The sequence below is a fragment of the Nanorana parkeri genome, unplaced genomic scaffold, assembly GCF_000935625.1.
Source record: "Nanorana parkeri isolate BGI_ZX_2015 unplaced genomic scaffold, ASM93562v1 scaffold2513, whole genome shotgun sequence".
In the NCBI taxonomy this organism is placed as follows: Eukaryota; Metazoa; Chordata; class Amphibia; order Anura; family Dicroglossidae; genus Nanorana; species Nanorana parkeri.
In genome coordinates this window covers 51879-73873 of record NW_017308781.1, presented here as the reverse complement: position 1 = coordinate 73873, position 21995 = coordinate 51879, and the positions used below count along the sequence as shown (strand labels likewise).

Here is a 21995-nt window from a genome sequence, read left to right as displayed (position 1 = left end):
GGGGGGGGTATTGCTGCTGTGCCTTCTCTGTGTGTGATCATGCACTAGGGGTGGGTGGAGAGGAGACAGACCTTTATTGCATGGATGGAGCAGATAAAAATCAGGTCTTCGGGCTGGCTGTACAGAATCTGTGTAAATCGCAGGATCGGATTGACAGCCATACAGGTAAAATGACACATATATAGAACTTTTACTGGAGCTCGGCATTAAATGAAAAAAGGAACTTATTAGAGTTTTTTTTAAAGCATCACCTGCTATATATCTTATTTGTGGGAGACGAGTAAGGTCTCGTTCACACCTAGGCGTATTGCATATGCACGTCTGTCGCGTGGTTTTTTACCGCGATTCGCGGTAAAGTCGCGCGTTTCTGAAGGCTACTTGGCTGTATCCCAATGGAAACGCGCAACAAAATGGCCCAAAGTAGTACCTGTACCTTTTCAGGCGTGGACCGTTTTGTAGCGCGTTAGGGACGGGCGGAAATACGCCAAGGTGGGAACGAGACCATTGAATACAATGCGATTTAGATGTTTCAGCGTTTTGTAGAGCGTTCGTCGAGCGTAGAACGCGCTACAAAACGTTCAGGTGTGAACGAGGGCTAAGGAGGGTAGGCTGAAGTCGATGTAAATGCAGACTTGAAACTTTACACTTTGACACCTCTAAGCCTCCTGATATGAGATGATCGCGGTATGCATATGACAATGTCATGGAGGGTTGCATGCAGTCCCCCTGTGGTCCTCGTAGTTGTCATTGACCTCTGCTGAGGTCACAGCTGAGTCTTATTTGCACACGCTAAATGAACCGATTAAATGCTTCCTGTCATTTCCCAATGGCACAAGAACCAGACTGAACCTGATTGGCCAGTGTGGGTGACCAGTGCGGGCTTTGTCTCCAGAATGGATCTGCTGAACATAAATTATCAGATGAATATTCCTGCGGATGAGCAGACAAAAGGCCGCTGGTTTGGTGTCAGTTAATTGCTGCTATGCGCAGCCTCTCTTTCTGGTAATCACTTCTCAACGTTTTTTTTGCTTCTGCTCCTTTCTAAATAACTCTGGCAGGTTGTTATCCTCCTCTGCGCAAGCTGATTGGCCGTGCAGCTCTGTGACTTTTAATTAAAGAGCTGGAAATGTGTATAAAAGCTGCCAGCAATGACGGGAGCGTAACATGAGCTGCGAGGGAGAGAATTTCCCCAAGGACTGCCCGCTCTAATGGAAAGCCTCTCTCCCTCCTGCACTTGCCAACCGGGGAAGCCAATGACTAAATAAACCCGATTACCAACCTGGCTTCTAAATTAACCAGACAGCACATCTCTCTCTGTAGAACTGGCTGTAACAAAGACATGCTCTGCCCTCTCACCGGCTGCTCGCTCTGTAGGAATAGTTTAGATTGCCTTCAGTAATATTTTCTTAAAACACTTATTTCTCCTCAAAATGTTTTCTCTTTTTTGTTCTCAATGACGATTTCGTTGACATTTTAGTTGTAAACGATAAACACGCAATACCTAAAGCTTCGCTCTGGGCAAATATTAAGCCCCCACTGACCCTCCTCTAAGGGCTAGTTCACACCAAGCGCGGAGCAGATCCAGAGCAGGTGCAGACCGGATCAAAACTGGGTCCAATGTATTCCTATGGTATTTTGAGCTCCAGTTCACATCGCAGCGTGCGGATCCAGAGCAGGAAAAAAAAAATGCATCGGGCCCTATTTTACCTTCTCTGGATCTGCAAATGCCTGGAACGCACTGAAAGGCCATTTAAAACTAAAAAAAGAAAAATTTAGCCAAAAACGCATCTAAAAGACTAGCGTGTGCAGAAACCTGACCAGATCTGCTCTGCATTTGGTGTGAACAAGGCCTAATCTTCAGCATTTTTTTTTTAATGTTGTTATGAACACGCGCGCGCGCACACACACACACACACACACGTCCGTTGTCTAGGTCCCTCACTTGCACCATTTCTGGGGTGCTCGGGATTGCTATTCCAGCGCCGCTGCAATCCTGCCCCTGCTGGCCACTGCCCAACCACAGTCCCCTGTCACTTCACCATTTGTGGGTGGTGGGGATCTCTATTCCAGCGCTGCATGTGTGCCAGTGCTGGCCAGTCCCCAACACCAATCCTGTCACTGATATGACCATTTCCGGCTGCTGTGTATCGCTATTCCAGCACTGCATATGTGCCTGTGCTGGCCATTGCCCAGTCCCCTGTTACTGACATCACCATTTCTGGGTGCTGAGGATCGCTATTCCAGCGCTGCATATGTGCTATTGTGTGAGAGCTACTGTGAGGCCTGTTTACAAAGGTCATTTTGCTGTAGTGCATAAATAGAAAGCTTTTTAGGCCAAAGGGAAATGAACCGAAACCTTCATAACGAATGCACAAGATTTGTTGCATGTTTTATACTGCTTGCCTGCTCATATGCAGGAAGCCTTTCAGATGGGGAATTGGATGCAGTACACGTGTAGCAACATTAAGAATCAATTATCAAGAGGTTCAAGAAGTGTTTGGATGAAGAAAAGAAAACAAGCCATCCAAAAACAGAGGTGCAGTTTTCGTCCTAAAGCTGCTGGTTTCCTATACCTTAGAGGCTTCAGTGCTGAGAACTTACCACCATAATTCATAACTGGTGGGGTAATGAGGAAGAACCAGCAGTGGAGGATGTACTGATCCTCAAAATGAATGAAACAGGGATATCCTAGCACGGCAGATCCTCGGGTGCAGCTGCCTCTCCAGCAAAGAGAACAGTAGTAACATCACCAAATCTGCTGAGATGAGCAGAGGCAGCAGTGCCTGAGATCTCACGCTGCAGATATACAGCTATGAGGCTATGAGGACACTTGTACGCTTTCATTTTTCAGGACAACAAGACCCTGCTCAGGCAACATTAATCTTTCTATGTATGTAAGATGCTTTTTGAATTCAGGTAATCATTAATGGCCTCGCAATGTCTACATTCCCCATTCGTCAAGTTATTTCTACCTGATAAATGGGGAAAAAATGTGCTTGCCTTATGGTCCAGGCATAGCCAATGTGTCACATGATGGAAATGATTCTGGTTCATCAGAGTTCCATGTGTTGAATTACCCAAATGACAAAGTAAATACACTACAGTGCGATCTTATAGGGGCCCGATTGTACCTACAGGTATGATCAGAAACCATTATGTGGGTCCCTTACAGTCCTGAGAAATCTGAACTTGTGTCACAGCAGTAAGGAGCCCTCCTTCCCCTGCCCCATGGGGGTATTTGTGTTTTATCCCTATTATACCTTCTTGCTGCTTTTCTCAGATGGTGTTATAAGCTGTATAGGAATATCTCTGTTACTGGTTGCACGTTCTGGCTGTACAGCAGACTGCTAGTCTGTGCAGATCCGCTGCACGTGGCCCGCTGCCAGCCCTGCTTTGTGAATCAATATGCTGATTAATTGATTAAATTAACAGTGAATTTCATTTTGCTGGCAGGGTCATAAAAAGAAATCTAGTTTGGGGTTAAAGCGTTGCATTTCCCCCCCTTAATGAAATGTAGCATTTCAACACTTGCATATTTTCACTTCTGCCCTGTAAAAGCAAAAAGCCTTTTGGTGTGTCATTAATTAGACGCCGGCACAGCGGCCCGCTGTGTGCTCTGGGCTTGTTCTGGGATCTGGTGTATGATTTCCAGCTGTTCTCCAGGCGAGCGCTGAGTCCTCAGGTGCCTGGACATTTCCCCTCCCGCTTTAATGCTCGGGTTTGATTGCCCGAGTTGTTAAACTGCTCTGATCCCTTTCCTGTCAGCACTAGTTATTTCTCCAGAAATGTGGAGTGCTCGAGAAAATAAAGCCACTGCTTTAGGTAAGAGCTTACGCTCTCTTCCTGCCCGCTAACTTAACTGGCAGCCTGCCTGCAGGTGGGAGACGGCTCTGCATCTTGCACAGTAATCGGCCTCTAAAGACCTGCCAATCGCTCGGCAAAATTCCGTAATACTTGTGTCTGCGGTTTGTTGTGGGGGGACCCCCACAACAATAAAAACATTCATTATTTTGGTGGTTGCAAAAGTAACCTTGCATATCCTGGCTGTGTCTGAGGGAAAGGAAAGAGCGATGGAGGGGCACCCAAGCAACAAAATTGGAATGCCTCCCTCGCCTTTGGCTGTCACTGGTAGGTAACACACACCAGAAAATATATATTAATCGTTTCATGGGTGTGAAAACGTTTTAATGTATACATAAAACAATCTGTCAAATACGGTCTGGTCTCTTCCTTAGGGGGTAGAGTTTAGGGTTTAGAGGGAGTATGAAAAAGATTACATGACCAAAGGTAATGAGAATATAAAACAGAAATCCAGATAAGCATTCAAATGGTGTCTGTCCAATGTCCAAAGCTGACCCTTCTCCATTCCAAAGGTTTTAAAAAAACAGACAGGAGGTCTACTTCGAATGTGAGCTTTTTTTTAGATCTCACCCTCACACAGTATATATCCGATCCCAGAGTCTGCACAGTGATCCCCTGTGGAGCCACTGACAGCCCCATTATCCAGCTGTGGATGAAGCTCCATTTCTCCTAGCACCTACCCGCATGGCTCTCCCCTCTCCTATTGCACTGACTGCATCAGTGGTAGGTCCACCCCTGGGGGGAGCCCTACCAGTACTGGCACTCGCCTCCTGTCCATGTTTCACTCACTGGAGTATGACTGCAGAAACTTTCCCGCCCACGCCCCTCTCTATCTGCTCCTCCCCAGCCGCGGCTGCTGCATCGAAATCTGGCGGTGCAAGAACTGACACTGCTGCGCTGGGAGGAGTCTGAGGAGCCTCTCGCCTAGCGCAGAAGAAGGCATGGGGCGACCCACCAGTTGAGAACCAAGGCCCTAGTATAGGTATTCATGTGAGATGGGGAGCTTTAGATTGAAGGTTCCTTGAGAGCAGAGATTAAAGGACTTGCTGTATTTTTCTCAAATACGTTTCGCAGGTCATCCGACTAGCTTTCTCAATTCAGAATGACTTGTACAAAAATGATCTGGGTATAAATATGATGAAAGTTGCTCCAATCAACATAATCTGTTAACCATAACCAGCATGGGGTCAGATACCTCATGGTGGTAATGTGTTATTGTATTTGCATGATTGGAGCTCGCAGGTGCTGTTAAGGGGCTCAGAGAGAGGTGTTAACACAGCATTGTATATAACAGATATAACATGACCTGGATGAATGAGAACCTTCATTTGGTGGTGATACTCTCTGTTGGGGTGTGTTGTCAGTCATTGGGCATGTAACTGATATCATTGTATCAGATGCATGACTCCTTTACAATAACACGCCACAGTGTAAATCAGGACAAAGCTTTGATTTTCTGCTTGTGTATCCTGAGCCGTCATTCCCAGCCCAGAACTTGGCCGCTCAGTGGGCTTTATGAACGTGTACAGCGTGCCCCCCTCCTGAAACTATGTAAGGAACCACCTGAAAAGCAATGCACCATTTGAGGACAATAAGCCGTCTTTGCAAACTCAAAATACGGTTATGTTTAGAATACATTGTCCTAGATTTTGAGTTGAATAAAAAACGGCAGTGCTGGGCTTTCTGCTTTTCTTGTGTTCGATCTGACTCCAGCTGTGGCAGAACTATGAATACCGGAGAGCAGCAGGCTTCCTTTGCTTTAGAATCAAACCTTTATTTCCTTGTAGCTGCCCTGCTCCTGGGTCTGATGAGGCTTGTAGTCCCGTGCCCGCACTTTGTGACAAAGCATGTTTTCCCCGTCAGAACTTGAGGTAAATATTAGACTGATCGGATTGTCCGAGATGTTGTATTAAAGGCAGCAACGTTCTCCCTGCTGTGCTACAAAGTAGTTTTGTTGAATTGTGGAGAGGTTGCAGCAATCCCGCAGTGTCAGGACAGCAGTCGGAGGGCCGCAGCCTAAGTGATCCTGAATGGTGGGCTCTGATTGATGAGAGAAGTTTGTCTCGAAAGTGACGGGAGGTTTATAGAGGTGCCACTCACTGCGGACACGGGAATTACTTGTCGGCTCACCTGCCAAGCGGCGGCGGGAAGAGGAAAGCTGCAACTTGTGTTTTTGCACCAACTCTGTGTGTTTTTGATCAATCTTTATTAGTCGCCCACTTCCTATCAAAGCTTGTTGGTTTTCTTTTCTACCCTTTAAAAAAGTTCGAACTGGACTGTGATTTCCCTTCAGCAGGATTTGACCTACAATAAACAAGGATTTTAGAGAAGAAATTGATTATGTTCTATCTCAACAGAGTTGTTTTTAAACCTGGAGTTACCTAGGCCCCAAAATGGATGTTTTGCAGTGCTGTTTATACAGGGGTGTGGGAATTTTAAAAAAAAACTACTTGTCCAAGGGCTAAAACGGGGACCGAATCTACTTGTCCTTCATGACAATCTACTCCAGTACAACCAGCTCACTCCCCAGTATCCATATCACCAGTGAGATCTGCACTCCAGTATACACAGCTCACTCCCCAGTATCCATGTCACCAGTGAGATCTGCTCTCCAGTACACACAGCTCACTCCCCAGTATCCATGTCATTGGTAGGATCTGCTCTCCAGTACACACAGCTCACTCCCCATTATCCATGTCACCAGTGAGATCTGCACTCCAGTACAACCAGCTCACTCCCCAGTATCCATGTCATTGGTAGGATCTGCACTCCAGTACAACCAGCTCACTCCCCAGTATCCATGTCCCCAGTGAGATCTGCACTCCAGTACACATGGCTCACTCCCCAGTAGCCATATCACCAGTGAGATCTGCACTCCAGTACAACCAGCTCACTCCCCAGTATCCATGTCCCCAGTGAGATCTGCACTCGAGTACACACGGCTCACTCCCCAGTATTCATGTCATTGGTAGGATCTGCACTCCAGTACACACAGCTCACTCCCCAGTATCCATGTCACCAGTGAGATCTGCTCTCCAGTACACACAGCTCACTCCCCAGTATCCATGTCACCGGTGAGATCTGCGCTCCAGTACACACAGTAGATGGCCTTACACATTACATTCTTTTTACAGTCTTGCTTTAAATTACACAACTGCATATTATCAGGGCTTACCTAAATATTGTTCATATTACATAGGTAAATCTAAGGCTGGGTTCACACCTAGGCGTATTACGCATGCGCGACCGTCACGTTTTTTTACCGCGATTTGCGGTTAAAAAAAAATCGCGCGACCGTCGCGCGATTCCGAAGGCTACTTGGCTGTATCCCAATGGAAAACGCCCTCCAAAACGGCCCAAAGAAGTACATGTACTTGTTTGGGCATCAGCCGTTTTGTAAGGCGTTCAGACGGGCGGAAATACGGAAAGGTGTGAACCATACCCATAGAAAACAATGTGATTTTCATGGTTGTACGTTTTGTAGAGCGTTCATAGAGCGTTGAACGCGCGACAAAACGGAAAGGTGTGAACGGGCCTTAAGGAGATTGTAAAATCGCATTGAAATATGGGTGGCCATTGTTGTCTAAGTCTAACAAAACTGTTTATATAAATGAGAGATACAACAACATCCATTTTTTCTGAATTTGCTCTTCATTTGAACATGACAATTATAGTTATTTGCATCATTTTGGCAGACCAGCGTGTATCTGTATGGAGCATATCTACTGTTATGATGAGCGAGGGAAAGGCAGTGCTTTGTGGCTTTGGATTTAGATTATCATCCCAGTCAAACGTATTTCTCTTCTTGTGTATTCCCCTCATCGCATATTTTTATTCCCGCGCTCTTACAAAGGTCAGACTGTTTCCACCCTCTCTGGCAGCCTTGATGAGACTCCTCCGTAGCTGGGAATGGAGGTGACAGGGTGGGACACGGGGTGCAGAGTGTCACCCTCCACGTCTGCTATCCTTCATAACGGCAGAAAAACACCGGCTAGAATTGGCTCCGCGTCCGGAGTCGAGCGCTTTCAGACGTCAAATATTTGAACAGCTGCTCGGCGTTTTCACTGGCGCATGCACAGAGGCGACAGCAGGACGGCAGGGTCATCCTCCGCAGGGACACTGTTTAAAACTGTCACCAAATGTGTAACACTGGCAGAAGGCACTGCGGGTAGGCTCCTTCACCTTGATTTCTGGGAATAGCCGTCACCTGGGCATGTGAAAGCTTTTATGAGAATGTTAATCACTGTAATGATCATCTGGGTGAAGGCTTGTCCTGAAACGTCACATCAATTTGTTGCTTCGTTTTATTGGGTTCCAGAGTGCAGTGCTGGCTATGTCTGTCTGCTAAAAATGTCTGTTCCCTATCTGCCGCTTCATCGTGTACGCCTGTCCTACTAAACTCTGTCACCATAACCAATGCGAAAGCCTTATTCTCCTTTTATGTATAGCTCTGGATTCACCTCCCTTCATTTTTACTACCAAAATAGCATGTTAACCCTCTTTTATCAGGGCTGGACGAATCCCAGGAGCCAGGTAGGCAATGCTCCTTAAAAATGACAGCCGGCACCTAACTTGTGAGGTTTTCTCTAGTTGTTAGATGTTTGATGATTCTACGCTGTAGGTGAAATATATATATATATATATATAAGTGCTAAAGTAAATAATTTGAAGGCTGCAGCAAAAACCGACACTTAGGTCAAATCATATGAAATTCAAATTATGCAGCGCAAACATCAATCAATAAATGTGTCAATACCACAATAAACTGTGATCAATTCGTGAACTAGTAAGCACGCAAATGTGAACCAATGTATCATTTGGTCTACGGCACCTGGTGTTCCCAGGCGGTCTCCCATCCAGGTACTATCCAGACCCCACCCTGCTTAGCCTCCGAGATCAGATGAGATTGTGCGCTTTCAGGGTGATATGGCCGTTGATACATTGTTTCACATTTGCGTGCTTACTAGTTCACGAATTAATCACAGTTTATTGCGGTATTGACACATTTATTGATTGATGTTGGCGCTGCATAATTTGAATTTCTCTAGTTGTTGTCAATGGAGCTGACGCCTAAAAGAAAAACCCAGCCGACTCCTGGACTGGACAGACTGGCTCCTGAATTCCATGTTAATTTGTCCACCCTTACATAGTGCCTACACCGCCATGTAATATGCAGGAAAGTGTGAACACCTTTATGAAAGCAATTATACACACAAAGGTGCCCATATATATAAACTGGAAACAATTGCACAATCCATTGTTGCCCAACGGTATGAATAAAGGCCACTAACTCGGCCTCCTATATGGAGTTCTGTGCTGTTGATAGGACCTGGGTCCATGCATCTATAGAAGGGGATTATCAAATGTTCTATTACTGTTCATTCCTTCTCTCTTTTATAACTGGCATTTGTATGTCAGATACTGATCGTCATTACAATACTCGATCCTACGGAGCAGATGATGCTTCCCATGCAATTGAAGCAATATGGCAGGACCGGTGGAGGAGGGACTCCACACGTCCATGGTACAGCTCTCTGGCTTAGTCTCTTGTGCTCTGCGTACATTTTTTGTGAATAGTCCGCGTACTGCAGTCTGCTTTTGGGAAAGGGACCCAGTATAATTTGATTATAGAAGAACATTTTCCTCTAAACTGAGGCCGGATGGGTGGAATGTTTCCTTCTGTATGTTAGGCTTGCATCGGGGGGTTATGCAAGGTCTGTCGGGTCAACATGTTGATATGAAATCGCAGATAGTTCTCAGCATGCTGGACAAAGCTTGGGCAGTTAAGAAGCATCTTTAGTTTGAAGGATCTTTTAGGTCCACATGTATGACAACGCAAGATATGGTAATGATTAAAGCTAATCTTTGGGATGGCTCAACCCCACCCCACCCCATACATTCTGCTTACTCTCCTCACATGGTCCGTGTTAGTTTTTTATCATCTGTGAAATTTCTGCAAAAAATAATGTACCTATAAAGTCATCCTCCCTGGTATGGCAAGTAATGTGCCTATGATGTCATCCACACTGCTGTGACTCCCTGGTATGGCGGGTAGTGTGCCTATGATATGACCACACTGCTGTGACTCCCTGATATGGCGGGTAGTGTGCCTATGATATGACCACACTGCTGTGACTCCCTGGTATGGCGGGTAGTGTGCCTATGATATGACCACACTGCTGTGACTCCCTGGTATGGCGGGTAGTGTGCCTATGATATGACCACACATCTGTCATTTATGACCACACTGCTGTGACTCCCTGGTATGGCGGGTAGTGTGCCTATGATATGACCACACTGCTGTGACTCCCTGGTATGGCGGGTAGTGTGCCTATGATATGACCACACTGCTGTGACTCCCTGGTATGGCGGGTAGTGTGCCTATGATATGACCACACTGCTGTGACTCCCTGGTATGGCGGGTAGTGTGCCTATGATATGACCACACTGCTGTGACTCCCTGGTATGGCGGGTAGTGTGCCTATGATATGACCACACTGCTGTGACTCCCTGGTATGGCGGGTAGTGTGCCTATGATATGACCACACTGCTGTGACTCCCTGGTATGGCGGGTAGTGTGCCTATGATATGACCACACTGCTGTGACTCCCTGGTATGGCGGGTAGTGTGCCTATGATATGACCACACTGCTGTGACTCCCTGGTATGGCGGGTAGTGTGCCTATGATATGACCACACTGCTGTGACTCCCTGGTATGACATGTCTCCGTGGGAGGGTACTATGTTGCATCCCACATCGTTTCCTCTTTCCTGGCGGCAACATTGAACAACACATCCCATCATGCTTTAGGATGGTAATGACAGATGTTGGCCGTTCATTGCCAGGGAGAGGAGATGATGACGCAAGGGGCTGGGCGGAGCTAAACATCGGAGGGCAGATATTTCTAAAGACAGACAGAAAGTTCTTGCTTAATTATCATAGTCCCACCAAATGTTCTTTTTACACACTGACATGATGAGGTCAGCAAAAATCACCAATCAGACTACACAGGGACCATTAAGGGACCGGTCACTCTGCTGCGCTTAAGGCAGACACAATTGTCCCGTCCCCTAGGCAGGATGTTCAAGAAAAGAAGCTTCTCAGCGATGACTTCTATTGACGGTGAGAGAAGAATGCTATTGATAAAAGGGAAATGGAGCGTACATTAGTACTATGGACATGTGCCTAAAAGGCTCTTCAATATAGATTATTTTTCACTGGAGTGACGCTTTAAAGAAAAAAACAAGGTCCATTGTTCTTCATGTGTTTGTTTTTTCTTCTTCCTCAGGATCCGGTTTTATAATGTGCAGCAGTAAAGAAACGCACGACAGCGACGCCGACTTGGACGTTGACGGCGATGACACACTGGAATACGGCAAAGCACAGTATCCTTTTTTTTCGTTCTGTTGTTCGGTGGGGGGGCTGACATCCTCCTCCTTGTCTCCTCCATGTCCTGTGTCTGATCTTCCATAGGTAAACAGTTCTGCTGATTCTCTCCACAGCCAGTGTTTAAACAGCAGCCATATTTACTGCGCCACCTGCTGCCCTGCTGCGCCTTGCCAAATGCATTCTACGAGCTGTGTTGTAGCATGTAGTTCTGGGGCAAGGTCGCCTTCTGCCATTCTGGGGAAGGGAGCTCCCATGAACATGTATTTTATTTTTTCTTTCTATAGTAGCAACCTCAAACAAACAATCCTCTGGGGGCCCGGCTGTGTTCCAGGATACCCCTGTTCGTATCGCCACGCACAAGAATAGTGCTATAACATAATGTTAGGTTTCAGTTGCATCTCCAGGAGCTGAAAAGAACGGATAAAGCCTTCATCCAGACATAAAAGAAAACACATGAACAAGGTGTAAGGGGGGAGCAGAGCTTAAAGTGCCAAGTGCAACTCTAGTGCTGGGCTTTCTTATTCAAATCATTTAAAGGACACCCTACCTAATGAAACTGATACAAAAAAAAGCTTGCTTGTAAACGTTTTGAATACACAAGTTTTGTGGGGGGAAAAAATCACTAATTTTAAAGGTAAATTGGCACATTTGGCAGTAGATATGGCCATGCTGCAAGAGCTTGAAAGGAACTTCATAATGGGCAGGAAGGGTTTTAACTTTTCACTGATGTGCTGCTGGATTTAGCACCCCGCAGTGCAAAATACCGTTCCCCTAGTGGGGCTTGTACACCCATTTCCAGTCCTTTTTAAAAAAAAAACCTTGTAGCCTGGTCACATAGCTTTAAGAGTAACTCCAGCCAAAGTTTTAGTTTGAAGAGCCGCAACTGTTCAGGTTTTGTTACTGGGGGGTGGGGAATTCAGACCTTTTCTCCCTCAAAAAATAACTTTTTCTTAGTCGCAATTTACAGGGTCAGTATGCTTTAATACAGGGCAGGCAACCTCTGCACTCTAGCTGTTGTGGAACTACAACCCCCATGAGGCATTAAAGGACTCGTGACCGCAACAGGCATGACTGGCAGAGGCATCAGGGAATTTGTAGTTTCAGCACAGCTGGAGTGCTGAGGTTGGCTACTCCTGCTTTAATGTCTGTTCTTCAGCCTGAGCCGTTTTCCTTAGCAGCATGTCAACTAGGTACACGGAAGCGGACATTATCCCATGCACTGGGGAGGAGCCTGGAGAAGCCAGGGAGCGAGAGGCACTTCGAGGAGCGGTATTAAAGTAAGCATGAAGCAGCTGATTGTATTGCAGATGATATTTGTACATCTACAGAGGTTACAGCAATCGAAGCCACCCTGCAGTGTATTCGGATTATTATCTCCTGATGCACCGCCAGCTTGTCTTGTGTGCTGGGACTTCCTCAGCAGCCATAGGGAGTCGATATCTGACAATAACAGTACATTGGCTCTGGTTTGAGGCCGCAGGAAGACCTGTCTGCTGTACGAGAGCATCCAGTCAGATGTCCTTTCCATGTTTCTAAAGCTGGCCTTATATTGGTTGAATTTGGCCAGGTCATGCTGATTCAGCAGAAATTAGACGGCTTGTTGCCCATGTGTCTTGCTAGGAGCTCCTGTCAATCAGGCAGATGGGGGCGGGGGGTCAGCCAAGTGCAGGGGGCATGGCTCCATTTATAGAGGGTGGGCAGTGAAATGACAGGAAGGCAGAGGAGGAATGTGTTTCCCGGGTTCCTGCTTTGCATTATACAGCTGACAGCATGGATTCGGCTTGGTGCTCCGGTCAATCAAGCAGATATGGGCTGGAAGTGTGGTGTCAACCAAGCTAACCACACACCCATAGGCACGCCATGCATAGGCACGTGCATTAGAAGCTTTTGGGATGCAAACTTATAGGACACAAACCAGGCCAGCATGGCTCTACTTCCATGCTTCGTGTGGTCAGAAAGGTAGGGAAGAGGACTGACAGGATCACCAGAAATTTGCTACTAAAAAGGAATATTGCTGATAAAGAAGACAGATGCACAAGATTTATCATTGTCGGGGGAATTGATTGATGGTTCATCAGTGATGAGCGTTACTTAAACTGATCAGAATCTCTATAAACCTTTGTCTTCTGTCACACAGTATTCTTCTATAAATATGCATGAGAGTCTCATCCTATATTTCATATTGCCTTGACAGTAAAGAACCCCATCGTGACTTACTGATAATCTTTACCCGTTCTTTCTTATTGCAGTGGTGGTACACCCAGCACCAGGGTAACAACGGAATTCTCAAAGTGGGCCAGTGATGGTGAGTGTCCACAACTTACAACTTATAATATGGCAAGTTCTTAATATGGAGACCTCTCTCTGAAGTTTGCTCAGGCATGCAAATGTGCTGAGAAGGTTTGTTGCAATACAAAACCCTTTCAGATGGCTTGGAGTGCCTATCATGGCAACATTATTCCCGAGTTCAGAAGGTGTACGTGATGTGAATTTACATTGTGATAAAGATTGTAAAAAGTACAAAGGGATTTCCAGTAGGGATGCACCGATATATCGTCCGAAAATGGCACTTTTGGCTAAATGCCGAAAGTGCCATTTTCCTGCCGATACAGCGGCGCATCCGTGCTTTCTTTCCTCGCTGCTGGGCGCTGCTCTGTGTCCCAGCGGGGAGGAGAGACAGTGCGACAGCCGGCCGAGTGCTGCGGGAGGAGAGCGCTGTGAGCGGCCGGCGTCTCTCCTCCCACACCGCTCAGCCTCCTATCACAGTCCGGCAGAGCGGTGTGGGGGCGGAGACAACCCGCGCTGTCACAGGAGGCTGAGCTTTCCTCCGTACACTGCTCGCTCAGCCTCCTGTGTCAGAGAGGAGAGCGGGTACAAACACTCAGTGATTGCTGAGTGTTTGTAGATAATTGAGGACAGAGTATGGTTACTATATCCTCAATTATGAATGAATAGGAAGTGATCTACATCACTTCTTGTTTATTCATGATTGTGGTTATAGTAAACATACTTTGTTCTCATGTTAAGAATGAACAGGAACACTCAGTATAGAGGATTCTTGTTCATTGATAACAGGGGCTGCAGAAAAAGACATTGTGCACTTTGTGTCCTCAATCTCTTTTTCTATTTTAAAAGGGAAATATCAGAGGTCTAGACCCCTAATATTTCCCCGAACCCCTAAAAGTAAAGTAAAAAATAAAAATATTTAATTATGAATAAATAAATATAAAAAATGTAAACGTTTTTATAAATTAAAAATAAAATATTTGAAAAAATTAAAAAACATTTTCGGTTTCGGCCTGACAATTTTTTTTGTTTCCTTTTCGGTTTTGAAATTTCCATTTCGGTGCACTTCTAATTTCCAGTAATACGTTTAAAGTTCTACTAAAGACTCCCGGTGATGGAAACATGTCGTTAAATGTGGATAGTGAACACAAAGTGCAGTGTGAAATACTATTGGGTGGTCAGTGCTCACCACCTATCTGAGAATACCCTTCGCATGGTCACTGGTTCAGTATTTTGAGTTGGTGATCTAGAAGAAGCACACAGACCGAGAAATCCGAGCAAAGTTACAGCTGCTTACCTGTAGAATGTTTCTAGCGGGTTTGTAGCCTTTGGGGTTAGCATGGCCAGGCAACTGGCATTTACCAAAATAAATCTAGGTCTGCAACAGCATCCTCTCTATTCTTAATATAGGTTATTAATTTTTGGTCGTCTTATTCCAGAAATGCCGTCAACGAGTAATGGAGAGAGCTGTAAACTGGAGGCCATGCAGAAAACATGCAAGAACAGCGACATAGAAAAGTGAGTAGTGATGCCGAGCGCCCCGTGTGCAGAACAAAAGTGTACAGCCTGTTGCTGCGGTTCATGGATGTGTATATTGTACTTACATTATGGAGACACTTCAGAGGAGGGGACTCTTTATAGCTGAAGTTTAATCTGCTTCTATTTCACCTTCCCTGGTGCCTCCGTATGTCCTGTGTTGACATGTTTTGGGCTGTCGACACAGCAGCAGTTTTGAGACACTTTGGAGATCTTTCAGAATTCATCGATAGGTGCATTTGACCTTCTTCTGACCTGCATTTGACTTGCATTTAGCGGGATTTGCATCCCCATAGACATGCAATAGAATGAGAAACCCGCTTGAAGCAGACAAAAGGCCATCGACGCAGACCCTTATTATCATTCTATCCGTGTATAGTTTTATAATACACATGTACATTCAGGGTGGTCATTTTTGCCCATTTCACTTGCAAGCTGCCTAGTAGTGCAACATAGTCATTGTGCTTTACTGCTCCTCTTATCTTTTATCTCAGTAAGTTGAAACAGTCGTGTCTGACTGAGTGAGAACAATAGACTCTCCTGGTGGCTGACATTTTACCTCCGCAGATCAGGGAAGCTGCGTGATTGCAGATAACCACTAGAGGGAGAATTTACAACTCTGAATGTGTCTTTTTAATCGATAATATAATTTAGATTACAAGCAATGTAAAACTGTTAGAGAATTAAAGAAGAACTCCAGGAAAACCTTTTCTTACCCCTTGCAGTGGGGCTACCCCCGGCATTGCAAAGTTAAGTGCTCATTTTTGTTCAATAACAACAAAGTTAAATTAAATTTGCTGGAAGCTCCGAGGCGACCAGCTATCACACCGCTCTCTCCAGCCTGTCTCCTCCTCTGCTGCAGCATTGAACTCTTCCTCAGCATCCTCACATCTATAGACTAAGTATAGACGTGATGATTTTGGGGACCTTAGAATACTGCAGGGGGGGGGGGAGCAGGAAGGACCAGTCTGAGAACAAGCCGGCTCAGAGCATAGGGTGAATGAGTTCTTCTTTTAAATGATACAAATGAAGGTAACCATAATAATGGCAGTGCAGCTTCCCTTTTAAGATATTTACATGAACACCAAATACTTAAATACTTCAAATATATTTGAACGCACAACATCAAACGTTTATTGTAGAACAGGAAATATTAAGATCCGCATGGAGATGAGCAGGTTTAATACATTTTGGGGTGACCTCCACTTAATTTTATTTTGTAGCTAATGTCAGATGGATCCTCTGCAATGTTTTGGACCATTTTATCTTACCCTTCTCTTTCATTGTTTGTTTAGATTTGTATTTTTGTTACATATTTTTCTGTTCAGTTAATCTACAAGCGTTCTCCTGTGGTCACACAATTTTGGATAGAGAGGAAAACCAACGTTGAGCTGGTATATTTTGGACATAAATGGCTCCAAAATGTTATTAATGATCCCGATTGCAACCCGTGACGCGACACCACTAGAATTATTTCACTTCCCGTTTATCCTTTTCGGAGATCCATGTGAAGACACGGCTAGTTGTAGTTTAGTTGTTGATTTCTAGTGATGGATGGCGCAGACCCCATTCATCACTGCCGGTGTAATGTCCCCTCCACATTCCGGAGTCATCAGTCGTCCTTCTCATGGGACAGTCTTATTACTATCTTAGGAAGACTGGATTTCCCGGTAATAAATAGTTCCAGCCTCAGCCTGCCCGGACATTCTGCCCCAGGTGGATGTGTGTGTGAGTGTATCTGTTAAATGAATTGATAACTAGGCTCAGGCCTTAGCGAGCAAGCAAGGGAGGGCTCGGCAACCATCTGCCTGCTAACTACTCCGGCGCTGAGCCGTGATATATGGCGACCCGGCCCGGCAGGCTAAATTGATTCATCTCCAGTTTCTGTTTCTTAATCTGGAGCTAAATTGGTTTCATTTTTCTTGTTTCCTTGTGATGCTGGCAGAGGCATCGAGTTCTAAGGCTAGGCCCCCCGAGCGCCTTCATTTTTCATAACACGGGCCGCGCGTTCTCTTAAAATCCCGGCGTTATTGTTTCACGTTTAGCCACACGATTAACATTTACCAAAACAAATGTGTTTAGTAAGCTTTGCTTCATCACCTATGTCACGGCATCTTCTCTCTTCTTGAGCGATCGCCTCATTGTGAAAATCTACTCCCAGTCATTATGCATCCTGTGACCGGGGGCCGCACGCAGCTAATGAGCCTGATTATCTGCAGCAGTGGGTCAGCATTGACCCCTTGTCATGAGCCACAGCTGCTGCCGGGGACTAGGGGTCCCTCTCGCCTGCCTTTTTTCCTGCAGGTTTGTTGTACAGGCCAATTTAATGTTGCTGATGCTTCCAGAACCCATTTGGGTTTAGAGAACCTCACTAATTAAATTGAAATGTATTTTACAATGTTGGGAGGGGGTTTGAAATAGCTAAACACATGTGCAATGGGTAGACGTAAGCTGTTTTGGCATCTGGTTGTAGCTCTTGTGGTGGGGGAATAGAGATGGTACTCTGTCACTGATTTAGGGAAGTCCTGTGTGTCTATCCCCCTATCTGGTGTCACTGTCACCATCAGTCTTCCCACCTGGAGAGAAAGGAGCAGGGCGAATGCTGGGTGTTCTGGGCTCTGTGTTGCAAGCACAGTGCTGTAGTCGACCTGCCACTTCTCTATCTTTATCCTGCTGCTGTTTGGTACTATGTGGCGTTTTACTACTATCCTGCATCCTACTATCCAGGGGTCCCCCAGCCTGCTTGTTTTTCTTTGGCCTGTCACCTGTGTGACCATGTAGATGTCCTGGATGTGTTTTACTCTGGAGAGCATGCAGTGGGGGCCACCAGAGCAGTGCGACAGTGTAATCAGGTTGTGTTGCAGGAGCGACATGTCTACTCGCATTGGCCCGCGGTGTGAAGACAGATGAGAAAAATTACATGAAGAAAAAAAAAAGTGGATCTCTGCCAGACCCTTCTTTGCCCTACATCAGATAGACAGCAGATCACAGCACCAAACTGCTTCCACAGCATCATGGGAGCTTAAAACTTTTTTGTGCTGATTCAGTCATACTGCCCAAAGACAGGAAGAAAAGCAGACAAACAGCAGAGATACAAAGTAACATTGTTTATAAACATTGATCAGAGGGAGATAGAGAGATACAAAGTAACATTGTTTATAAACATTGATCAGAGGGAGATAGAGAGATACAAAGTAACATTGTTTATAAACATTGATCAGAGGGGAGATGGAGATACAAAGTAACATTGTTTAGAAACATTGATCAGAGGGGAGATGGAGATACAAAGTAACATTGTTTATAAACATTGATCAGAGGGAGATAGAGATACAAAGTAACATTGTATATAAACATTGATCAGAGTATGATGTCGAAAAGCCACCATGGTTTTTAAAAAACAAAAAAACAGTGTTCTTATTTAACCCCTTAATAGCGCTTAGTTTACCCTAGTTGGCCCTAATTAACTTCTTAACTATTATTTTTCTGCTGATTTTGTCTTTTATTATTTTTTAGATTAACTTTTTTTTTCTTCATGTTTTTATTTTGTTTATCTTCATTATCACTTGATAAATAAAAATCATGAAAAAAGTTTGTGAATAACTAACTTTGTACCAGAATCATATTTCCAGTGTCATTTTAAAATGAAAGAAAATAAAGAACAACATTTTGAATGATTTTCTGGCTTATGGGGGGGGGGGGGGGGGAACCTTTGCGGCTTCTGGGGGGGGGGGGGGGCTGAACTGGTGAAATTGGTCCACTTCGTAATTCGTCAATATTGTGAGGTTTCAGGAATTCATGGATTGTATCCGCAGCATCCTCTTAACTTACAGAAAGCCATTTGCTTTGTGTTTTGTCACGTAGTTCTTCCTTTCCTCTGAGGTTACGGGGCAGAATCTTAATTCACAGTGTCACCATTCAATTTTTGCTTTTTGCCACCAAACTAGATTGCAGGCCAGGGGATGCACACGGGGTGACTCGCCCGGCAGGTCACCTCCCATTTGTTTTCCTCAATTTTGTGTTGTCATAAATTCATTCCAGCTGCTTGTGGTCGATGAGTTTATCTCCGTCAGGGCAGGGAGCCGGCTGCCCGGCATGATGTATGACACGCGGTGCCGGTGCCAACCTCTCCATGAATCACTCCAGCTGTTTGGTGTCAGCATGAAAGCAAACAGGACAGCAGCGGCTGCGAGAGTGCCGAGTGCTATAGTAAGAGACATGACGTACGAATGTTTATTTAATAATTCTCTAATATTTCCAGCCCTGCTGCGGATTCGGACCTCTAGGAGCGGGGGAGGGCGGCCACTGGGGAAGATGGGTGGAACAGGAGACTCTAATCTGCTGGGGTGGCTCATCAATCACCGGGACAAGATCATTAATCAGGCGGAAGGGAAGAAAGGAGTTAGCGGGATTCAGTCACGGCGTTGTGGGATGAGCGCGGTGCTGGTGCACCATACGAAATTACTGATTATAATTGTATCTTTTACTCTGCGGTGACTTGAGCAAATTGCGTTCTGTGTGCTCCAGGGGCCCGCTCTTATGGGTGGTCTTGCGAAGCAAATCCATCGCAGAGTGGACCGAGAGTCTACGGAAGTCGCTCATTTTTATGTTCGCACTGCAAAGTACTTTATGTAAAAAATATTTTTTTCTTTTTGCCTCTGCCTGACAATATCCCTTCTCGGCTTATGTGTAAAGGTAGCACAGTGACAACTTCTCTGTTACGCATGGATCATATGTACATTGTTATCTCTTTAGTGAATAGGCACAACTCACAGTCCAAACAATACTTCTTAGTTATAGGTGGAGTGTGGTCCCCATCTCCTATCTCCTATCTCCTTTTAGTGGAAGGATCTCCCTTCATTCTTCCTGTTAACCCTTTGTGTTACATTGTGACCTCCTGTTTTATTGGTGACAGGTCCACTTTCGTAAGCACCTGTTACACAGGAAGTTGTCGCCCCTTTTGTGGCATTGTTGCACCAGCAGCCAGTAACATGGCTGTAGCCTCATAGACTGATGTGTTCTCTGAATATTGACAGTCTCCTGAGTTCGAGTAAAGCGATGGATCTGAGATGGAAGTGCCACACCACAAATTATTAGTCCGGATACAATTCCACCATCTGCCATTGCTGCCAAACCAGCCACTGGCGACTCCACGGCCTGACACTATACTGGTATAAATACCACTAACCATTCACTCTCGGCTTGGTCTGTATGTATATTGTACATTGTCTGCTATTTCTAAACCCCAATGAAGGGGGCCAATGTGGGCCCCTAAAATGTGATGGCTTCCTTATTTGATCCTCTACTTGGCCTTACATTGCAATAAATTGTATCTGGACTATTAACGTTCGGTGTGCTGCTGTTATCTTAGATGTATTGTTTTACTCTACAAAAGAAATTGTGGGAATCCCCTGGTGTGACGGATGCTAACAATCCATTAACATGAAATGACAATTGTTTTTATACTCTCACATATCCAAGTAATGAGTAGAGTATGGCGGGTGGTAATGGGGAGGGTATGGCGGGTGGTAATGGGGAGGGTATGGCGGGTGGTAATGGGAAGGGTATGGCGGGTGGTAACGGGGGGACGGTATGGCGGGTGGTAACGGGGGACGGTATTTGCTGATGAGCTTGTTTTTCTTGCGCTCCTCATACTACTCATTCTCTAAATATACTAATTGACAAAAGCAGCCTTTCTGGGCCATAGAATGGCCACTGAGAGAGCACTATAGTGTGCGAGATCAGAGACGGGAGTGTGAGAATTGCCAGCACTCATCTCCTGGGTATAGAAACCGTTTGCGTTGGGGTTCTTGTGTACACAGCTAATTGTCATCTTGTGGTAATCTTGGCAGCCAGACTAAGCAAGGCACGAAGCCAAGCTGAACACTCCTGCCCATTGTCACAGGTGAGGACATGATTCCCTGACACAGCATAGTTATCTTTGTCAGATTCCAGCGAGCATGGAGGCCATATTGGTACAGCTCCTGGCTGGCCGCACTGTGCCAGCTGCCATAGTGTGTACATCCTAATTCAGTCATTTCAGGTAATTGACTTTCTGGGGGACAGTCAGCATAGCAAGACGTGTATGGAATTCATTTACAGTATAGCTGCGTGTATATGGTAGATTATCTGCTGTGTGTTTGAGAAGCTCAGCCCCTAATCTGGAGTGAACATATTGGGAAAGGGGAGGGTTAGTTGATGGGTCTGGTGGTCCTGGAAGTTGTGCTTCATTCATGGATGGCACGGTCCAGCTTCATTTATAGATGGGCCTGGGGGATGGCACGGTCCAGCTTCATTTATAGATGGGCCTGGGGGATGGCACGGTCCAGCTTCATTTATAGATGGGCCTGGGGGATGGCACGGTCCAGCTTCATTTATAGATGGGCCTGGGGGATGGCAAGGTCCAGCTTCATTTATAGATGGGCCTGGGGGATGGCAAGGTCCAGCTTCATTTATAGATGGGCCTGGGGGATGGCAAGGTCCAGCTTCATTTATAGATGGGTCTGGGGGGATGGCACAGTCCAGCATCCTTTGACAACCTAGAGAAGACCGTGAGAGTCAGACCTGGCTCTGTAGGCCTGCCCATTCCTGAGACTGAGGTTCTGCAATACTATATTGAGTAGTTTCCCGGAGACGCGTGTGAATATAATGCTTCCCTTAAAAAAATGAAATATCCAAACAGGCTTTGCAGCCTGGGATGACACTAAGATCATTTCTGCATTTTCGTGTGGAGCCAGGGGTGGTGTCACTGGAGATTTTGGATCTCTGGAGTCCTTTTTAGGTTCTGGGCAGATGCAAGATCCGGACACTACCAGAAGAGGTCAGTGTGTCCCAGTATCCTCTCCTTACATTTGCTGGGAGTCTTCAGGCTACTGAGAGGTGACGTGGGAGATGCTTCACTGTCCGCCAACCTCTATGGAAGAAGC

The 21995-nt window shown here is 45.6% G+C and overlaps 1 protein-coding gene across 1 annotated transcript in view; it reads left to right on the top strand.

The window, feature by feature from the left end:
- Nucleotides 1-21995, top strand: part of RNF220 (ring finger protein 220) — a 231236-nt gene that overhangs the window by 183849 nt on the left and 25392 nt on the right. The window contains exons 9-12 of the mRNA XM_018573743.1: nt 11150-11246; nt 12441-12527; nt 13500-13555; nt 14976-15054. Coding sequence (XP_018429245.1) covers nt 11150-11246; nt 12441-12527; nt 13500-13555; nt 14976-15054 — 319 coding nt within the window. The remainder of the gene's footprint in view (nt 1-11149; nt 11247-12440; nt 12528-13499; nt 13556-14975; nt 15055-21995) is intronic.